At 42.1% G+C, this 17,364-nt stretch overlaps 1 protein-coding gene across 3 annotated transcripts in view; it reads left to right on the top strand.

Moving 5' to 3' along the window:
• The window catches only part of NUP214 (nucleoporin 214), a 44,610-nt gene extending 29,347 nt beyond the window's left edge, over positions 1–15,263 (top strand). Inside the window, exons 29-36 of one of the 3 annotated variants that reach the window (XM_054848298.1) lie at positions 761–2,527; positions 4,039–4,109; positions 4,623–4,776; positions 6,983–7,132; positions 9,549–9,720; positions 13,309–13,451; positions 14,311–14,335; positions 15,043–15,263. In XM_054848298.1, coding sequence (XP_054704273.1) covers positions 761–2,527; positions 4,039–4,109; positions 4,623–4,776; positions 6,983–7,132; positions 9,549–9,720; positions 13,309–13,451; positions 14,311–14,335; positions 15,043–15,076 — 2,516 coding nt within the window. In that variant the 3' untranslated portion in view covers positions 15,077–15,263. Of the gene's footprint in view, positions 1–760; positions 2,528–4,038; positions 4,110–4,619; positions 4,777–6,982; positions 7,133–9,548; positions 9,721–13,308; positions 13,452–14,310; positions 14,336–15,042 lie in introns of all 3 variants that reach the window. The other 2 variants (XM_054848297.1, XM_054848299.1) reach the window with 2 other exon arrangements.
• Positions 15,264–17,364: the final 2,101 nt, after the last annotated feature.

The raw sequence follows: 17,364 nt of genomic DNA, 5'->3' as shown, positions 1-17,364 counted from the left end.
TAGTCCAAACACCAATGCAGTGTCTCTTCAAGTCAGAATTTGTGTTTGTTGGTGCTCAGAAATAAAATGACAGTACATCAAATAAAACAAGTCTACCGTCCCTTAAAACTTCACTAGTCTCACACTGTTGGGCAGCAGTATATCTTATAAGTGGAGCTGCTTTTGCAATTACATTTGAGAGTTTTTCTTTAGTCTTTCAAAGCTGAAAATGGGCTGCATAGAAACTGATCGGTGGTTTATAAATAGTTGAATTTGTAAGGAAAGATATGATTCTGTAGAAGACTTTTCCAGTGCCAGAAAGTATTTTAATGACCCAAACTCTGTTCTGAACTATTGATTTAAACAGACTTCTGTAGTGAATGTCAGAATTGTTTAGCTGAACCAAGTAAGAAGGGGTGAAAATGGTGTTAACAGCAGATGGTCTGTAGCAACCAGGTCTTTTATGTTTTTATCAAACTGTTGAAAAAGAGATAGGAGCCCAAGGCTGAAATTGTTGTACTCAGAGAAGGATGGTTAAGTGGAGGCTATGCCATGAAAGTAACACCGTCACTGCAAGCCTGTCTATAAAGGCTTCAGATGTCTCCTGAATGCACATGGAACTGGTGGTTACCTGATGGGCTGAGGCTTTATAGTTTTGAGTCAAGAGCACTCTCTCTCATAACAATCTGTGAAGCACTAAAGCATGCTGTTATTGTATGAATGATAACTGAGCTTTGCATACCATAAATAAATTTGTAACTTCTATCTCTCTCACTGACAGCCCCTGCTAAAGAGTCTACCCAGCCTGATTCATTTTCACTTGCTGGGGGTCCCAAATTTGGAGTAGCCCCTGAGACCTCCTTTACTTTTGGGTCCCTCAAGTCAGCAAGTGCTCCAGGAGCCTTAGTAGCAAATAGCTCCTCAGCAGATGGCACCCAGTCAAACAAACCTGCTGCAACAACATCTTCCGCTCCCTCCACAGCCTCTAGCAAGTTAGACATCCCTCCATCTAAATCAGGAGATCACTTGTTTCAGAGCAATCTAGCTGGGGAAACTCTTGGGAGCTTCTCAGGACTACGGGTTGGTCAAGTAGATGATAATGCGAAGACCACCACTAAAGCACCGTCTACCAGTGTTGCAGGATCACAGTCAACTAAACCATCTACAGTACCTTCTGGATTTACTTTTGGTGCTTCCCTGTCATTAGGAAAAGCTGGAGAAGCTGCTTCAACGTCAGTCACATCGGCTGGCACGGCATCCCCATCCATCGGCACTACTGCCACAGGCAATCTCTTTGGCAATGTCCAGATAGCCAACACAGGGTCTTCTGGGGTATTTAATCTTGGAGGCTCTAGTGGCAGCAAACCCACTTTTTCATTTGGTATTCAGCAAGCAAACAGTATGAGCACATCCACCTCTACTCCTTCTACTCTCTCTGCCTCAATGTCCCTCTCGTTTGGAAGTTTCTTGAATTCATCACAAACTACTGTCCCTGCTGCAACTTCTAATAAGGGTGCAGGGGATGCCAAATTACCATCTGTGTCAGAAAAGCAATCTGAAAATGAAGCTGCAGCAGCTGGATCTTCACCTCCAGTGACACAGTCACCACAGCCACAGATACAGCTTTCGGAGTCCGTTAAAGAACCCTCTTTACCCCCGGCCACAGCAGGGGATGCCGTCTCTGCGGGTTCTGGCACCGCATCGACAGCACCACCCCCTGATGCTGTTGCTACTCCTGCCTCCACAAGTGATTTGAAGGCACCGGTACCTCCCGCCATCTCTGCATCTGCCCCGCCAGAACAGAGCATCTCAGCGACCACCTCTACAACAAACATTGCTTCTTCTGCAGAAACAACAAGTGTGTCGGCTGCTACCTCTGACGTTACTACGTGTGTTCAGAGCCCAGCTGTTGGTGCCTCTGTGTTTGCCCCCACATCTGCAGGCTCCTCGGTGTTCTCCCAGCCTCCAAGTTCCAGCTCTTCTGGCTCAGCATTTAGCCAGCCTACTGGCGATACAACTGCCACTCCTTCCACACCACCTGTTTTTGGACAACTACCAGCAAGTACCACTGCATCCTCTCCGTTTGGACAACTAGCTAGCAGTACCTTGTCCACTGCCACTGCTACCACACAGGCTGCCAGCTCAGGTTTTGGTACTTCTGCTTTTGGCACCACCACTACCGGGGGCTTTGGTCAGCCAACCTTTGGACAAGCACCAACTTTTGGGCAACCAGCGAGCAGTTCTTCAGGTGGTTTTACCTTTAGCCAGTCTGGATTTGGGACAATGCCAGCCTTTGGCCAGCCAGCGGCTTCCACAGCAGCCTCGAGCAGCGGCAATGTTTTTGGACCACCAGCTAGCACCAACAGCGCCAGCTCCTTTTCCTTTGGACAGCCATCTGCCAGCACTGGAGGTGGGTTGTTTGGACAAAGCAGCCCTCCAGTGTTTGGGCAGAACACCAGCTTTGGGCAAGGGGGATCCGTCTTTGGTAGCGCTGCCACCGTTACTACTACAACGTCATCTGCTGGGTTCAGCTTCTGCCAAGCTTCGGGTAAGAACAAACTGCAGGGAGACACAATATCCCAGCGGTGCTGTCTGGCTGAAGTACAGAGCGTGGTATATCACTGGGGGAAAGCAGGATGGTTTTTAATGCCCTTCCCCTCTGCACCCCCCACCCCCCCCATGGCACTTGACAGTTTTGGGGGTTTTTTTCCAATTAGTAAGGAGCTGCAGTGCGTGTAAGGGGGAGGCCAATGTTAGAGACTAAAGAAGCTTTTGCTGTGCTTCACTATTCATCAGTAGGCCTCTGAATGTAGCCTTTTCAATCCAGTCTTCCATTCACTTTATACTTACAAGTCTACCGTGACTTAATTTTGAATTATGTATTGTCCTGCCTGTTGCACAATAAGTGGGTTGAATTCAGCATAGTGTAAAAGATCTTAAACTAGTATGTTGTTGTAAATTGTTACGCTGAAGTGGCAAGGCAGCTCTGAGGCCATCATCAAGGCAACGGCTACAGATGCAGCACTTCCTTCAGTGGGCTGCATTGAGTATGAGCAACAGTGGATGTATAGCCAGGTACAGTACTGTATCATGATCCGGGATGGCAAAAAAATCTGTTAAGCCCTCAAAGTGATGGGTTAGCAAGGAACTAATCTGTTAAATCTCCTTTTGCATTTGGAAACACCTCAAAATTAAATATAGCGGTAACACAGCCATCAGCTAACTGTCTACACAGTTAAACCGAATACTTGTATAGACCAAACCTTCTCTATCAGTCTCCTTTTGTTCTCCACGTTGCTACAATATATTGTTGGGTTTTTTCCAAAGCTTTGTCTGTACAACCTTCATAGAGTTCCCAGGGAAAAGTCAAAAGTACATAGTAATAATAGAGAACATGTATTTTCAAGGAAGAAAAACTAATTAGGCTCATTTAATTAAAAATGATGGCACTGTAGGCAAACTGCTTGCTTATTTTAACTACAGTAACAGAGAATAGTTAAATTGCGGGAAGTGAACTCTGCTTCGGAAAGGTGTTCCTAATTATAGAAATGCAAGTTTTACTACAAAATGCACATTTAAGTGAACTGAGAAATGGATGTGGAGTTCTTTTTTTTTTAATCAAAACATTTCATTATCTATAACAGGACTCTTTAGGTAAAAAAAGCTCAGATCCTCCCTACACAAGGGAAATCAGAATGCTACTGTGCTTGTTCATGACTTGCAGCTTTATTATAGCAATGGTAATAGATCCAATTCTCTTATATTGTTAGCAACAATCCCACAAGTGAAAAAGCTGTTTATTTTCTGTTTGTTTTTAAGTTGGCTGAAAAGAAAAGGAGAATGACTTTCAAATAGACTTTCTATGGAATTTATCATTTGTGTGTTGGCACATAATTTAAATTTGTCCAACCTAGATACAGTGGGTAACATCATCTATGTCCCTGTTTTTTGGCATGGGAGAACCGTCCTTTCACTGTTCTGCACTAGTATCATCTCCCTGAATTGTCTTATACCCTAATAATAATTTTGGTGGTTTATTTTCCTTTCTTTTCTTGGCAGGTTTTGGTTCTAGCAACACAGGTTCTGTGTTTGGGCAAGCAGCTAATACTGGAGGCACTGTCTTTGGCCAGGCAAGTATTTATTGTTTTTTGCAGAAACAAGGGACTGTTATGTACAGTGGACTTGTTCAGGGTTCTCTGCCTATTTCTGGTGTATTAAAAACCAAACCAAACCCAACTTGATATGCTCAGTAAAAAGTGTCCCAGTCTGTACCAAAGATACTTGCTATTTTAGTGGGCATCAAAGCAGCAGCAGCTGCGTGAATGTTTTCAAAGGGGTATGGAGAGACAAATGTTTTATCATATGCAAGATAAGATAGAGATGTGGTAAGTAACCTGCCTTTATTCCATGGTAAGTGGAAGGTATAAGGCAAGTTTCAAAGGCGTTATTCTGTACCATAGCCAAAGTTTAAGAGAGTCTTAAGTAAGATTTCATTGCATTACATGTTGGAAGGTAATTACTTGCTGGTTCACCAGCCTTTTTGTAAATTCAAGGCATAGGCCGGACAGAAAAATCAGCCTTGGGGCAGTGTGTTACTTTGACTTCTCTTAAATCCCTTTTCTGTCCTTTTTGTCTTCTAGCAGCCATCTTCTTCCAGTGGAGGCTTGTTTGGAGCTGGAAGTGGTGGGAGAAGTGGAGGCTTCTTCAGTGGTTTGGGAGGAAAGCCAAGTCAGGATGCAGCCAATAAGAATCCTTTCAGTTCCTCCAGTGGAGCATTTGGATCTGCAGCTTCCCAGAGTAAGTGAACAAAACGAGAATACAAAATGTGCTGTGATTTCCATCTGCTTTTGCGATCCCATCTGCTTTTCTGCCATTAGTTGTCTTTGAGTAAATTCTGTGTTAACATGAAAGGCTTGTAGGGGTAACAGAGTATGCATGATGTGTAATCTGGAATTTTTCTTTTACCTTTATGGAAAACAAGTATGGAAGCTGTTAAACAATGGGATGCAAGAAGTGTGAAGAATATCTGTATTCTGCAGGGAATTCTTGGCCAAATGCTTCTTTAAAATTGAATAAATTCTTGCCACTGAATTTCTGCTTCTGACTTGGTTGAAAGTTAGAAAGCTTTAATTATTTCTCATCTGCCCCAACACTGTAAATATTAAGAATCCCGTGCTCGAGTGAAACCAAGTTAACAAGTGCATGGTGGATAGCGGTTTCTTCATCTCTGTCCTAAAAATGGCTGTCTGTGCAGCACATGTAAGATATTTTATCAAAATTTGCTGTAATATATTGATAAGCTCTCAGTCATTTTTCATGTCTAGGAGGAGATGTGAATTTTTTCAGTCTCATGGATGTAGTAAAGAAAAATATTTTTAGTGGTTGGTTTGGGGATGTAGTCTGGTTTGGTAAGGAAGCAGAATTATTGAGTTTCTTTTATTATTTTTTTTATCCAGATTTGATAGACAGGGTGGTTCTCTCTCAGATAAACTCTTACAAGCATCATGAAAGCTGGGTAGATGGGAGAAATTGTGTTAAAGTCCTCTTTGGGAGGAAGGACTCAGCACTTGTCCTTTCTTTTGCTCCAATAGTCAGCTAAAAGGCATCAGTCCGCATGTGTGTTTTAGCTAAATCAATCTGCATGTGAGGTGCCAAACCAACCCTCCCATGTGTTGCTTTTTGCCCAGCCAACCAACCTAACAAAAGGAGGCATAAAAAAGTAGGTAAGAAAACATTAAAGCTACCCCCAGGTTCCTTTGCACCAGGCACTTTAAGGGACTATTAGAATTTTTTTCTAGAAGCTATAAAGGATGAACAGTAAATGCAAGAATCAATTGCTGTCTATTAGCGTAAAGATTTTTTTTTTTTTTTATTGCCAGCATCAAGTTAAAAACACATTAGTCTTGAGTATTCTGGGCTAACAGGTCTTGGTAGTACTCTAAAATTTGAGCTGTGATACACGCATGCTATTGTCTGCTGTAGCAATTAGTTTGAAATACTAGCAGGCTGTCTCGTGCCTTTCATGTGCAGCTATTGCAGAGGTGCGCTTGTTACATACATTTGTATGTCAAAAAAGCTATTCATAACAATTTCTTACCTGTGTCTTTTATTTAATGACTGCCCAGCTTCATTATTTCATTACTTTTGACTTGGGTTTGGCAGAAAGGGAAAGCAGAAGGGGTGGGGTCCAGCAGGTAGAAAGCACAAAGAAGGGGAAACGGTGGCTAAGACATGAAAGAAGGAGCAAAGAAAAGCATCAAATGAGCTGCAAGTGGCTAGAAATAGCACTTCAAGTTTTGGGAGAGCAAATCAATTCCTTTTATTCCATCTTCAGTGATCCGTTGGGATTAATAGTTGAAGTTAGTTCTTTAACCTTGCTAATTTAGATCTCCTTTATTGCATTTGCTGGGTTTTGTGATGAAATAAAACAGATGGTTCACCAGAGGAAAGCTTTGGTTATTCTGTGTCTTGCCACTAGATGCTAAAAATCTGCGTAGCCTTGTGAAAGATTAGAACTTGAGTCATTTCTCAGTAAGGCTGCAAAAGTTTGGCTCCTACTTTAAGGTCCTGTCAGATAGTCATATTAAGAAGTACTGGCTATTGCCAGAATAGCTGAGAATCTTCACTTTGTTGAGGACCGATATTTGTGTCGTCAAGAGAGACCGATTCTAGCTGCTGTGATTTCTCACTTGAGGGATTCTCTGTTAGCAACTGCAGCACAGGATGCAACTAAACAAATCATCCATCACTGTGATTTGGTAGATTACAACAATAAAGGGTTGTTAGTGGTCCATCTGATCTGAAATGGCTTCATGGAACTACAGAGCCCTGTAGGAATATGGGAAAACGCAGCTTCTCTCTGCAGAGTGCTGGTTTTGGTGTGTCATTTTGTACTTGGGGTTTGGGGAAGTAAAAAGGTTTCCCTTTCTCCTGATCCAGTTAATGAAGTGTAATATAGAATATTGTCTGTTATGAGCTTCATGAGTGTTCTTCATCTCCCCAGATTCTTCTAGCTTATTTGGAAACAGCGGAGCAAAGACCTTTGGATTTGGCAGCTCATCTTTTGGAGAGCAGAAGCCTACAGGCACTTTCAGCTCTGGTGGTGGAAGCGTGGCATCTCAAGGCTTTGGGTTCTCCAGTCCAACCAAAGCAGGTACTTTGTTAACCCACCCACTATGAACACCCACACTTACCTGTGAGATATTTAGTAGAGTGTTCTACCATTTAGAGATCTACAGCCTGGACTCAGTGCATGTGCAGGAATGATCTTTGAGCAATAAATAAAAAATAACTAATGGCTTAGCAAATGGGAATTTAGCTGGTGGATTCAAGGCAGAGATTTACAATCTCTTGTGCAGAAAAGCATCCAGTAAACTACATTTTCAGGTGTTCATTCCAGAAATTTCCATTGCAGTTTAAGAGCAGAGAGCTGTCTGAATTACTTCTGGTCTTAGGTACCATACAATGAAGAGAACAGAATATGGAACTGAATAAATTTTTCCTGCTTTAGATGCTTCCTTGGAATATTATCTTCCAAACTTCACTCTGGGTTTTGTAACCCTTTTTGTCCCCAGTTCTTCATGTGAGTGAATGCACAGGTGTCTACAATGGGAAAGATTTCTCATAAAATTCATATCGGCCATGCTTCAGGTCCTTCTCTTTTGAAATCACTCTGACTTGTCGTCATCACTTTCTTCTGTAGTTCAGTTGTCTCTGAGTTAATTGAATCAAATATTGGAAATCTCACAAAACCTCTTTTCTTTTTACCATCATCTGCCCAGAGACTGAGTCACAAAAATAGTGGTGACTGTGATATGTTCATTAGAACTGAATGGCAAAAGGTTAATTTTGTTAATTACCAGGCAAAAATGGAGGCCCAAAGGGTCAGACAGAGCAACGCTTTTCTCCTTTATCCTCAGACTGTTCTTACAGTGAACGTTGATGAAGATAGGTGTTCTGCTCCAGGTGTGTCTACTGAACTATCATCCTTGGGGAAAGAAGGGGAGGCTTGGTCATCCTTTAAGTTGTCTTGAGACAATGGTGCTCAAGAACTCCCTTTGGAGCAGCAGTGCTTTGAAAGGAAGCACCCTCTGCTTTGACAGTAGCTGTGCTCTCACGTTAGTGAAGTAGCTGAGAGTATAACGATGATGTTATCGGATCTAGCAGCCATTCGTAAGGTCTCTCTTGAGTATTGCATTCTGCTTGATAGTGGACTGAGTTTCTTATCTTAGGCATACCTCCCATCTGTTATTTTTGCTAGAGGAGGAGAAGGGCATTGCTGAAGGAAGTTCTTCAATTCACCCAATGATTATTTCCTTGCTTTTGATTATTTTGCTCTCAAAATTCTTCTTGAGATAGGATTTTCAAGAGGTTTCTGCAGAAGGCAAATCCACTCACACAGAGCCCCTCAGATCCTTCCTTCCTCTGGTTATATTTGCTATATGTTGAAATGAATGGTGCATCGTCTTCTCCCAGTGTGGCAGAAGGGTTTACTTGCTTTGAATCCCCCTTTCTCCTGGTTTCACTACTTGCGTGTTTCACTTTTCCTTTCTCCCATATTTTGTTAATATGCAATGCAAAAGAGAGTGCATGCAGAACTTAGCTTCGACCCCTCTGATAAATACTCTAACTTCCTAGAGGTAGAGGTAACAAGATGTCTGATCTGTGTTTAAATAATTCAGGCCTAGCATTTATTTTTTCCAGACCTTTTGTGTTTACAGCCAAACAGTATCCATTACCTTGACACGGACTGGAATTTCACCCAGGGTATTAAAATGCGTGGTGGTATCCCAGTCCTCAGCCCTAGTCAAACAAAAGAGCAGGTGTCCTTCACGTTCCACAGTGTCAATTAGAAACAGGCCAATAATATTAGCAGATGAACATAGAATAAAATACTCTGGGTGGAAGTCCATTCAGAGCTGCAGAAGGCCACGACAACAGAAACAGAAATTGCCAAGAGCAGAGTTCAGTTCTTGATTCCCTGCAGGAATCGTGCAGTTCCACTGACCTGGCATTTAATCATTGCATCTTAGTTTCCACCACTTAAACCGGGATTAGATAATATTCTACCTCCTGAATCTTTTTGCATCACTGGAGTACCTCAAAAACAAGTTTGCTATCTGTTCTCTGATCTTAAGCAATGGAGGAGACTTGCCCATTGCATTGGGGAGTTTTCCTGTTTAAGCACTTGCATGCATCGAGTTCTGTCCTCGGGACACTTGCATGTCCTCCCAGAGCTTTGGGTTAGAAGCCAGGGCAACCAAACCACAGCAGCTAATGTTCGTCAAGCTGACCTTTACAGGAGACTTTTCATTCTGCATTGTTATATGCAATTCCTTTGGGTAGTAACTTGTTTAAATGGTGATGATCCATGCCTTCTGTAACGAAATACACTGCAGTGTGGAAGCTTTGTGGCAGTTAGTTTTATAAAAAAATGCTGTGTCCGTATGGTAAGATGAACAGTCCCATTATGGAGATTGTCTACTTGGAAATCTAGTTTTTTGTTTTCTCTTTCTGCGGTATTGTTTACGTGATGTTCTTGTCCCTTTTTTTGCCTCTGTTTTGCTCAGGTGGCTTCGGTGCTGCTCCAGTGTTTGGCAGCCCTCCTACTTTCGGGGGATCCCCTGGGTTCGGAGGGGTGCCAGCATTCGGTTCAGCCCCAACCTTTTCAAGCCCTCTGGGCTCAACGGGAGGCAAAGTGTTCGGCGAGGGTACAGCAGCAGCCAGCGCTGGAGGATTTGGGTAAGCCAACCAGGGTCCAGGGTTTGGGAAAGCAATATTCTTGCATGATGAACTATTATGTTTAGTTACCTCTGCATTAATGTAAAGAATGTATTACGTGATTGATTGCTAAGCTCAAAGTGTCCTTGGTTTGTTTACAAAAAAAAAATTTTTAAAAAGGCCTAAAACAAAGACTTTAAGCCCAAAGGAAATAAAGTGCATGATCTCATTTTAATGCTGAAACTACTACGTTGAATCTTTAGCTTTAGAGATCAGGGGAGGAAGTGTGAGTCATCTCGCAAGTGTCTAAGGGAATGCAGGAGTATTTTCTGTGTGCACGCTTAATGAGTTAAAATCTAGGCCTACAAACTATGCCTAGCAAAGAAAATAATAAATATCACTATCTTTGACTCTGTCTAGCCACCTTATCCACTTGTGAGATTTGGGCTAGAGATACTAATGAGAATTCAGTCTGTTTTCTGACTTTTGGGGGGGTGGGAGGAAGCCCTTGTAACAGCCTGAGCTCCCAGAGCGATTTGTGTTTATCCCACACTGATTGTTTTTACCAGTTTCTTTACCCCTTAAGCCTGTGCTTGGCACCAGAGTAGACAGCACTTTATTCCTTGTTTTCTTCAGCAAATACAGAATCTCAAACCTTGCAAAGCAGCTTCTGCAATAGGCAGTAAAGGCACTTCTTCAAGATTGCACTACCAGCGAGCAAGTCTCCTTCATGCCCTACAATTATATTCAGACCAAACAGAATCATAGAATCATAGAATGGTTTGGGTTGGAAGGGACCTCAGAGATCATCTAGTTCCAACCCCCAAACAGATCCAATTAAAAAAAACCCACAAAACAACAAAACAAACTTCCAGTGAAAAGACCAAACTGGATGTCTTCCCAATCTTAGTGTTTACATATTTCGCAAGTGTTTGTCTTCAGTTTCAGGAGGAACTGCCTTTATGTAAGGCACGTTAGAACATCCAGAAGTGTAACTTGTTCGTTCCCCATGAGGTTAGGTGGATACCCATCTGCCAGGGCACCTCTGAGCTGTGGGAGGCTTCAGCTAGGTGGTTCTGCCATGTCCTGAACTCTGGTGCAGCAAACTGGAGAGTCACTTTGGAAAGGGTAAAAATAGAGGCAGCTTAATTAAATCTCCGCCAAGAAGGACGCGCTTGTAGGGACGACTTATCTTCAACACAACTGGTATTTTGTTCAGTTCCAACTTTAAGCCATTGTGCTGCAGGATTTTTGTACTGAAACTGGATGTGCTCAGTGACAATGTTGGAAGCTGAAAGGTAAAACGGGATTTTGAACAAGCGGCGTGGTGATGCAAACAGAAGTCTTGCATAAGCACTCTGCAGACTCGAAGAAAGATAATTCAGTGGCTTAACTTGTGGGAAGTTTTGAGAATTTCTTCCCTATTGGAAAGGTGCAGACTCAGTCTGATATTTTCAGAGTTGCCTGAGGAAATTTGATTTTGAGTTTAAAAACTTTAAAAGAGTGTGCAAAATTCCCAGGCAGCTTTACAAAACTCCAAATCTCACCACAAAATTTTGAGCAATAGTTTAATTCTGCAGTATAATGTAGCATCTGTGCTGGACTTCATTTCTGCCTTTCTCTTGAAGTAAAACTTTAAAAATCCCAATCTTAGAGAAGTTACTTGCCAGTACGTTATGCAGTATTAGTTCCGCGTTCCCTTCTAACTTAAATACGTGTGATTCATTGCTGCTTCAATTCTGAAAAATCTGCATCATTTGATAAATGACTTAAGTATCAAAAATAGAAACCACTATACTTCTTCAAAGTCTGCAATTCAGAATGCGAGCAAATAATGTTTTGCTTTCATAAACTAACCTCAACTGCATCTCAATTCTGTTTTGTATAGGAGCTTTACAAAAGACCTGAAAATCTGGGCAAGATAGGTTTGACTAAATTGTTACCAGGCAATGACTGTATCTCGTGTCTTTTATACGTTAAAAAAAATAATAATAATTGTCCATAGCTTAAGCTGTTTCTTTACTCCTCCTATGCTTAGCGTTTTTCAACAGGCATGTTCTTCTAGTTGCAACTGAAAGAAGCAGTTTGAACCACAAGTTTCCTTGTCACTGTTTTCACCTCCACTTCCTTTCACCGGGCAGACATGATTTGTGTGTTTAGTGGCATAGTCCTGAGGAGATGGAGCTCTGTAAAAACCTCTTCTTCTCAAATGCATCACCCCATCTTGCTGCTTTTAAAAAAAAAGAGCTATAAAACCTGTTCTGCCCTTGCTGGGAAAACCACGTTTGTTATTCTGAGCTGAAGTTGTCTGCGAGGTACATGGGTCAAGAGCCACACCAGAGGCACAGGGGATGGTTAGCAGAGCCAAGGATGCAGAGTCACTGAACTGCCCATTGTATCTAATGCTGTATATGGAAGTAGCGTGTGTGGTTGACGGTGTCTGGGATAGGAGAGGTGATGTCCTTTACCAGGTGAATTGTTTGTCACACTGCTACAAGGGTTGTCTTTTATCTGGAGAGATATGTTTAGATGTGATGGGGTTTTTGTTTTGTTTGTTTGGTTTTTTAAAGTCTACTAGATATGGATGGATGGAGAAGTGGGTTAATGTGCTGTCAGTTCATATTTTAACTTAGAAATGACAAAAGCTAGTGTGAAAAGCTGCCACACCATTTGACTTGGCCATCTCAGGGAAGGGCTGGCACTGGGTTAGAACCAGTAGCATTGTGCACTTGCAGAACATGTAATTTGAAAATTTTGTGTCTGCATTTTGCCCAGTTTTAGAGAAACACTCATTTTTTGAGTGCACCTCTTACGTTCAGAATTGAAAGAAGTGTATGGGGGAGGCAGAGAACCATAATGCATATCGTGGTCTCATTAGTGTGTCATGCTGATGACTGCAATGCCTGGTTGGACGGAGTGGGTGGAGAAAGGAGACCAAGTTCCATATACAAAGTGGTTTTTATTTCAGTCCCCAAAAGCAATTAGGGTAATAATCCAAAGGTGGTGGGAAGTGCCAGGTAGGTGCAGATCTTCAGGAAAGCACTGGAACTGCGTGTGGTTCAAAATGGGCTGGGGAGAGAAAGGAATTGAGGAATCTGCAGGCGGCTTGCATGAGCAGTGGGTAAGGTACCGTCTGAAAGTTGGGAGTCTTGGTTCTGTATCTGGGCTCTGCTTTGTGCTCTGGCCATGAGCAGCTCATACCAATTTTGTGTTTGCTGCCCTGTTTGTGAAACGAAATGATGCTGTACTTTTGAGCTTAAAGGGTGAAAACTACACACAGGGGCGAATTAATATATTCCGTTTGATGGCTGGAGTTAGTATTTTGAAGCACTTGAAAACGTACCCAGTGTAAGCATGAACATGTTTGCCTTTCTGCCTGGTGTGCAGTAAGAATGGGATCTGAACAGATGTTTGTGTGTACAATGGTCTTTCCCAAACCAGAAAATCTATTTCCAGATTGAACAATTATAATTATTCATGTCAGGTGGTCTTGCTCTTTTAATGTATCCTTGTTTAAGGAGTGCACTGTTACCATTGTGGATATGGGGACAAACTTCCAGTGTAAGTGCAAAGATGCTTGCAAACACAAATTTTCTCTTTAAACTGCAGGTTTGGTGGTACCAGCAACAATACAGCATCGTTTGGCACGCTAGCAAATCAAAATACCCCAACGTTTGGATCGCTGTCACAACAGGGTACCGGTTTCGGCACACAAAGCAGTGGTTTCTCAGCTTTTGGGACAGGTGGAGGAGGTAGGAGAAGCTAAAATATAATGAACCTAACAGGCCCCATGTCTCCAGTTTTCCCTGGAATTTGGATTTGACAGCTCCCTGTCAAAAATCTGCCTGGTCCTGGTCCTGCTGTAGGGAAGGCACTGTGTCCCCAAGAACTGAGCTGCAGGGTGTGGTGTAGCGTCTTGTCAGACTTTAGCTCGTCATTCCATCACAGATTTGCTGCGTGGCATGTCAATAAATCACTCTTTTTCTGCACGCCTCATCAGATTGCTTTTCACCCCTTTTATTATTGCTTTTCACCCCTTTTTGTGGAGTTGTTCTTCTTCTCAAAGGAAAAGTACTGAGAAGTAATATCTCTTTGGTACCATGTGCATGGGTATCTGTAAGTACTTAGTGTCAAAAGAACATGCACTGCAAAATTGAGCTAGAACACCAATAGCCAAATCTTTATCTGATGTAATTCAGTAAAGCTGCAGTAATTTACACAGGGCTGAGAACTGAGCTCTTCAGAGAGGATCCGTTCGTTGGTGGTCTGCCTGTCACCATTGGCTTACATTAAGCACAAACTCCATCTTCAGAAAGCAGCCTCTCTATTTTTGTGGAGAGGTGAATAAACCAGGCACATTATACGCAGTTGCTACTAACGAACGGACCTAGCTGATTAGCAGTGAAAGCAAAGCCATCTTAGGAACCGAGGCAAGTCACTTTTCTTCTAGATGGAGATTTGACTTTCATTGTTTGCCTATCGCTCTTTCCCTGGACTAAGGCAGGAAAGACATGTTTTTCAGTCTGTGTATGGGAGGGGACATTTACTACAAATCTTATGCATTTATCTTACCTTTTAACAATTATTTTTCTAATCTTGCATTTCTTTCAGGGTTTGGTTTTGGATCATCTAACACGTAAGTACCATTTTGTGTCTAACTCTTCATTAAAAATGCAAATAGAATCAGAATAGAAGAGTTGAATGCTTTACAAGAGCAAGCTTTGAAAGTAGCAGTATCATACTAGTTCTGATTTCCTTTGTAGTGGCACTGCATAGAGCTCAAAGTCCAGGCTCTGAATGCGTGCTTGCCAGTGAGGTTAATCTTTCATGTAAGAGCCAATTTTCAGTTAGATCATGCTCTTTCTCCACCTCTCAGGCACATGATGTGTGCGCTCAAGCTGTGCATGTGAATCTAGTATCTACTCCATTTATCAGGTTGAAACAAGGAATGAAATAAATCAGTACTTTTCTGGTTGAATTGCGATGATAATTTACAGTTAGAGAAGGGGACTCAGAGCTGAGGTGAACTCTGTCACTCACTCTGCCACTGGCTTGCTGGATCACTTCTATCAAGTTTATTTTACTTCGTTTCCCTGTCAAGTAGAGAAAGCATGTGTATCTGCAGATGGTAGGCTCTAGAATAAGCACAATTATATCTAGTTAGCATGTGTTGATGCTGGTAAAAGATGCTGGAAATACCAACGTGTTCTTGTAATAAGCTTCTGATACTAGGGAGACTGGAAGCTTGTTTGAGAGATCTGCTGAATTAATATTGCCTGAGGGAGACTCTAGCACTCACTGCTGTTGGGTGATTTGTTTGGGTTTTTTTTTCTTTCTCTACAGATCTTCCTCTGGATTTAGTGGATGGAGAAGCTAAGAACATCCTGAACTCTCCTGTAGAACTGTTCTGTAGCTCCTGTGTTCATGAGTCACCTACGTGATCAATATCCAAACAGCTTGTCTTTTAAATATGAGTTCTCAGACTTTTTTTTAAGAAAAAGATTTTGCTTATTTTTATGCAACACTTGTTCTCGCTCTATATTAAACTATTTTATCTGCCTTGATGTTATTTGTGTTGGAAGGGTTTATCTCCCTGGATCTAGAAGAAATAGATGTATGCTGTGGTTACTATAGCCCCAGACTGGACTTCGCTTTCTGTTGTTCATCCCTTGCCTAGACAAGGGAGTAGCTTGAGTTGGTTCCTGATATAAACCAGCACATTTTTCATTGAAGAGAATGACTGATTATCCTAGGCTCTTAAGAAGGGGCTGAAGTTTGCCCTGCTAATTTTAAGTATAGGATGGGGCACGTTTTTATCTCGCTGAAGTGCTAAAACTGAGTCATGTGTGAGCCAGAGGCTTAGTGGAGAAATAGGAAATTATCTGAGAAGAAACTGGCAGCGTGCAGAACGTGTTCCCATGGCAGTAACATTCAGCAAAGAGGTGGGAAGTAAAAGCTTTCCTATTTTTACCTTTCTGTAAATTTTACAGAACTCAGAAAATGGAACTCAGGTTAATTCAAGGGCCAGAAGTTTTCTCTATAAAGTGTGACCTCCATCCAGAGGCATTAGTGATTTTGCAGCTTATGGCCTTGGCTGTTGGATTCTACTGTCAGCTACGTTTTTTTTCTGACATGTATGAGATTTGTACTTTTTCCCTTTAGCTCTTTGCTTTGGTCAATAACATTTGTGAAACTCTCATATGTTTATACTTGAACATACTGAGCAAATGTTTTAAAGAATGCCCTGAAAGCATTCTGGACAAACACTTTTTCTATTTGATGCATCTGACCTCCATGAAACCTCTAAATGATGTAATGGGTTTTTGTTGCTCTGTGAAAAGTGCATTTGAAATAACAGCTTGTGTATTAGCTGAATACATGCAGATTGGATGGTTTTATCTTTTTGGTCCTATTTGGACATTTTTGGGTACTTCTGCTTTTCCTGTTTTCAGCAGAAACATTCTAATGTTTCCCTTTTTTTTTTAATACCACACAATATGATGACAAGTGTAATTTTCTGGTTTGGTGGGCATGTGGTCACTTTGGAATTGTAAATAGTTGACAACTGCTTGTTTTCAGGTCCAGTGTTATAAACTAAATCCTTGCGTCTATCAACAGTTCCTGAAGAAATCACTTTTTTTCAAGTCAACTTTATACGTTAGCGTTCAACTAAACTCCGGTCCTAGCTGTGGAAAGTGTCCTTCCTGTCTCTGCACCTGGGAATGATGTTAGGCAGGCTGCCTTTAAGAAGGAAGACCACTGAAATATGGGGAATATAATGTACAAGGAGGGCTTACTTTTAGATATGGAGAGGATTCACGAGGCTGTAAGCTGTAAAGTTTTACACATGCCCTGGATTTCTGAACCCTGGCACGCTGCATCTCGTATCAGAGACAGCACTGTTGTCAAGGTTTTGTTTATAACCCCTTTCACTCTAATGGAAGAGAGCGGGTGGCAGCGATCCTGGGACCACAGCACTAGAACAGAGGAGAAAATTGTCTGAAATTTGGTGGTTTGGAGATGGAAGAAAAAGCTGAAGACAGGTTGAAGTGTGCCTTCCCGGTATGTTCTTCTTGACCATACGACGCTCCTTAAGGCCTAGAGGTGATACTGCTGTTCTGCTTTCCTTCCTCTTTCTTTATAAATAGCAGCTGACCCAAACCATTGACCTTAAATTCTTTGCATTAATCTCCCCTCGATGTGGCATGCGACACCTCCTAGCAAGGCTGTATCAGCTGTGCTCCCCCAGATAGCTAACAAACCTCTTGCTAGGGAGAAGATTGGCTTGGCATGTGATGTTGGCGTGCTGAGCCATTTAAAGTTTCTTTTTTGGAAAGATGGGAGCAGTTGGGGGTTGTCCCTGCTGTGCTGCTTGGTACCTGTTTAACTCCTTTACCCTCTCAAGTGAAGGGCCACAAGAATTACTCCAGATCCTGCATTTTCTTGCAACGCTTCCAAAATCATGGCTGAAAACCCAACCCCCTGAACTATCTGCCCTTGAGAAACGGGTGCTGCTCCTGGTTTCCATAGTAGCTGTTGGAGGAGCTGTGCAGCGTAGAGAGGCTGATCGTGACCACAAGCCTACAGGAATATGCACAAAATGTAGCAAAGTCGACTTTGAAAAAAATCTGCATTTTTATTAGATGAGTCAAGGACTTGGCAAGT

Source organism: Grus americana, chromosome 20 (genome assembly GCF_028858705.1).
Source record: "Grus americana isolate bGruAme1 chromosome 20, bGruAme1.mat, whole genome shotgun sequence".
NCBI lineage: Eukaryota > Metazoa > Chordata > Aves > Gruiformes > Gruidae > Grus > Grus americana.
The sequence above is the reverse complement of the archived record's forward strand: the minus strand, read 5'-3'. Positions and strand labels throughout refer to the sequence as shown.